This window comes from Carlito syrichta, unplaced genomic scaffold (assembly GCF_000164805.1).
Source record: "Carlito syrichta isolate Samal-C Ts95f unplaced genomic scaffold, Tarsius_syrichta-2.0.1 Scaffold270719, whole genome shotgun sequence".
Taxonomy (NCBI): domain Eukaryota; kingdom Metazoa; phylum Chordata; class Mammalia; order Primates; family Tarsiidae; genus Carlito; species Carlito syrichta.
The window spans coordinates 1-3483 of NW_007214815.1; the positions used below are offsets into that span (position 1 = coordinate 1).

The 3483-nt window shown below is 53.9% G+C and overlaps 1 protein-coding gene across 1 annotated transcript; it reads left to right on the top strand.

Annotated features, from left to right (window-relative positions):
• Positions 1 to 80: 80 nt before the first annotated feature.
• On the top strand, positions 81 to 3354 carry LOC103254112 (lysine-specific demethylase PHF2-like; the record flags this gene model as incomplete). Its single annotated transcript, XM_008052267.1, has 3 exons — positions 81 to 170; positions 1496 to 1864; positions 3235 to 3354. Coding segments are annotated over 3 exons (579 nt in total), but the record flags the coding sequence as incomplete, so codon positions are not given.
• Positions 3355 to 3483: the final 129 nt, after the last annotated feature.

The window sequence follows — 3483 nt, forward strand, 5'->3', positions numbered from 1 at the left end:
TCGGGGACGTCCTGGAGATGCAGGAGGTGCAGGAGCCACAGGGTCCAAGCAGGTGCTTACATGGATCTGGCTGTCCACAGGCCTTGGCAGAGCATGAGGACGAGCTCCCAGAGCACTTCAAGCCTTCGCAGCTCATCAAAGACCTGGCCAGAGAGATCCGGCTCAGCGAGGTAGGCTGTGATGGGTGCCGGCTGGATGAGGGAGGCCTGCCTGTGCTTCTCAGGACCTGGGGGCCAGCCTGGCCAGAGCTACTGATGTGGGAAGGCCCATGTCCCTGATGGCCCTCCTGTACTCTCCTGGGTAGGCTTGTCTACGTGAGGCACAGAGTCCTAGGTCTCTGGGTGGGCTGCAGTATTCTCGTGTGAGTGTGTTGGGAATGAGAGATGGCACGGACCTCTGCAGCTCCCACAGAGGGGGGCATTCTGGGGGAGGAGCCCCCTCGACCTAGCCCTTTGGATCCCAGCTCATGTGAACCCGGAGGAGCCCCCCAGTCCCTGTGCTCAGGATAGGACAGAGGAACCCTAGGGACATAAGGGATCAAGTGGCTAATGGTATGGACAGGTGTGAGTGACTGGCTGTAGGTGTGTCACATAATGGTAGGGGGTAGGTGTGAGCATGTTATATGATGGTGGGGGCGCAGGTGTGAGTGTGTCACACAATTGTGTAGGGAGGTGTAAACATGTCACACAATGGTGTGAGTGGGTGTGAGTGTATCACTCGGTGGGGGCAGGTGTGAGTGTAAGCCTGCCACACAGCAGTGTGAGTGGGTGTGTCGCATGATGAGGGTGGTCGTGAGCATGTCACATGATGATGGGGCAGGTGTGTGTCACATGATAGTGTGGGCAGGTATGAGCATGCCACACAATGGTGGGAGTAGGTGTGAACATGTCATATGATGGTGTGAGTGGGTGTGAACATGTTACTTGATGGGAGGAGTGGGTGTGAGTAGGTGTGTCACATGGGGGTGGGTGTGAACATGTCACCTGATAGTGGGAGCAGAGGTGAGTGGGTGTGATCCTGTCACACAATGGTGGGGGCTGGTGTGAGCATGTCACTCAATGGTGGGAGCAGATATGAGTGGGTGTGAGTGTAGCACACAATGGTGGGGATAGATGTGAGCCTGTTACATGATACGGGTGGGTGTGAGCATGTCAATGGTAGGAGTGGGTGTGAGCATGGCACACAATGATGGAGGTCGGTGTGAGTGTATCACACAGTGGTATGGCCAGGTATAAACATGTCACATGATGGGGATCTGAGAGTGTCATGATGGTGGAGGTGGGTGTGAGTCTATTACATGATGGTGATGGTGGGGGTCGGTGAGGGCATGTCACTTGATGGTAGGGGCAGGTGTGTGTGGGTGTGAACATGGCACATGATGGTGTGGGCCTGTGGGAGGGCTGAGCCCCTCTGGATATCCAGAGTCCTGGCGTGTGGACTCTCTGGGCCCCAGCTTGGCAGCAGTGGCATGTGACCTTCTCCTCTCCGTACCCAGAATGCCTCCAAAGCCATCCGACCGGAAGTGAATGCCATCGCCTCCTCAGAGGAAGTCTGTGACGGGGACCGGGAGAAGGAGGAACCCCCCTCTCCCATTGAGGCCACTCTGCCACGATCCCTCCTGGAGAAAGTGTCCAAAAAAAAGACTCCCAAAACTGTGAAGTTGCCCAAGCCGTCCAAAATCCCCAAGCCCCCAAAGCCTCCCAAGTCCCCAAAGCCCCCCAAAGCCCTGAAGCTCAAGGATGGGGGCAAGAAGAAAGGGAAGAAGCCCCGGGAGTCAGCCTCACCCACCATCCCTAACCTGGACCTGCTGGAGGCCCACACCAAGGAGGCGCTGACCAAGATGGAGCCTCCCAAGAAGGGCAAGGTGGGCTCCTCCTTCCACTCTTGGCCTCACATCTCACCTGGGCCTCACATCTCACTTGTCCTCATTCTTTGGGCTCCTGGCTGGATGGGGAGGTAGGGACATCACAGGCAGCCCTCTGCAGTGTCCAGCAGGACGAGGCCACTGGGAGGGTATAGGGTCTGGGCCTTACAGGGAGTCCAGTCTACCTGGTGGTGGCACTTCCCTGCCTGCTCCCAAAACAGGCCTGCCATGGCTAGGCTAGATCAGGGGTAGATGGGCTCAGCCTCATGAGCCATGAAGTGGCAGGCCTAGGAAAGGCCCTCATAGGGAACGGCAGTGCAGTGTGTTTGTGCTGTGGCAGGGACGGCACCCAGGAAGGGGGCCAGCTGGTGGAGGGGACAGGTTTGTCTTCCCAGCCAGGAGTTACCTAGCTTAGTCTTCCCAGCCAGGGAGGAAGTTGCCAGGAACAAAGAAGCCATCCCTGGAGTCAAGGTGTGAGGCTAAGATCTGAAGGTAGGTAAGGCGCCTGTGCAAGAATTGTAGGGGGAATGCCAGTGGAGAGGAGGGACCTGGGGAGGGGGCAGGGGCAAGGTTGCCCTGGCTGTTTGAGCCTCTGTGGATGATGAGAGATGGACCCAGCCCTGAGGATCCACTCTGACTAGAGGGGCTTCAGAGACCATGGGCCCTGAGATCAAGCATTACTGAGTGTGAACTCCTGCTAAGAAGAGTTTGTTATCCACTCACTGAGGGCTGGACCTCCCTAGGGCCAGAGTCACACAGCTGCTTGCTTTCCCAGGACAAGCATTAATAAGTGTATGAATGAATGAACAAATAAATGGATGGCTGAATGCCTGGATGGGTGAATGGATGATGAACGAATGGATAGATAGATGAATTAATAGGTGGAAGGATGAATGGACAGACAGAAGGAGAAATTAACAAATAGGTTAACAAATGGATGGATGAATGAACAGATGAATAAATGGGTGAACAAATGAATGATTGAGTGGATTGATGGATGGATAGATGGATGAATGGATGGAAGGATGGATGGATGAATAGAGGAATGGATGGATGGATGGACGGACAAATGGATGCATGGATGGATGAAGGAATAGGTGGACAAATGTATAGATAAACAAGTGGACGGATGAATTAACAAATGGACAGATGAATGGATGAATGAGTGGATGGATGGATGGATGGATGGGTAGGTAGATGGATTAACGGATGAACTGATGGATGGATTAATGGATGGAAGGACGGACGGACAGATGAACATATGGACAGATGAGCTGCGTGCACATAGGAGACAGGGGACCTGTATGGCTTCAGGAATTCCCTCCGGCTCTCTGTGTCTGTTTCTGGGTCATGATGGCTCTGCTTTCTAGGCTACAAAGAGTGTCCTGAGTGTCCCCAACAAAGATGTGGTCCACACACAGAACGATGTGGAGAGGCTGGAAATTCGAGAACAAACTAAGAGCAAGTCGGAGGCCAAGTGGAAGTATAAGGTGAGATGTGCATATGTGCATGAGTCAGTTCTATAAGTGTGAGCAGAGATGTGAATATATGAGACCGTATGTGTGTGTGTGTGTGTGTGTGTACACGCATGCGCATGTATGTCCCTGTGCAGGCATATA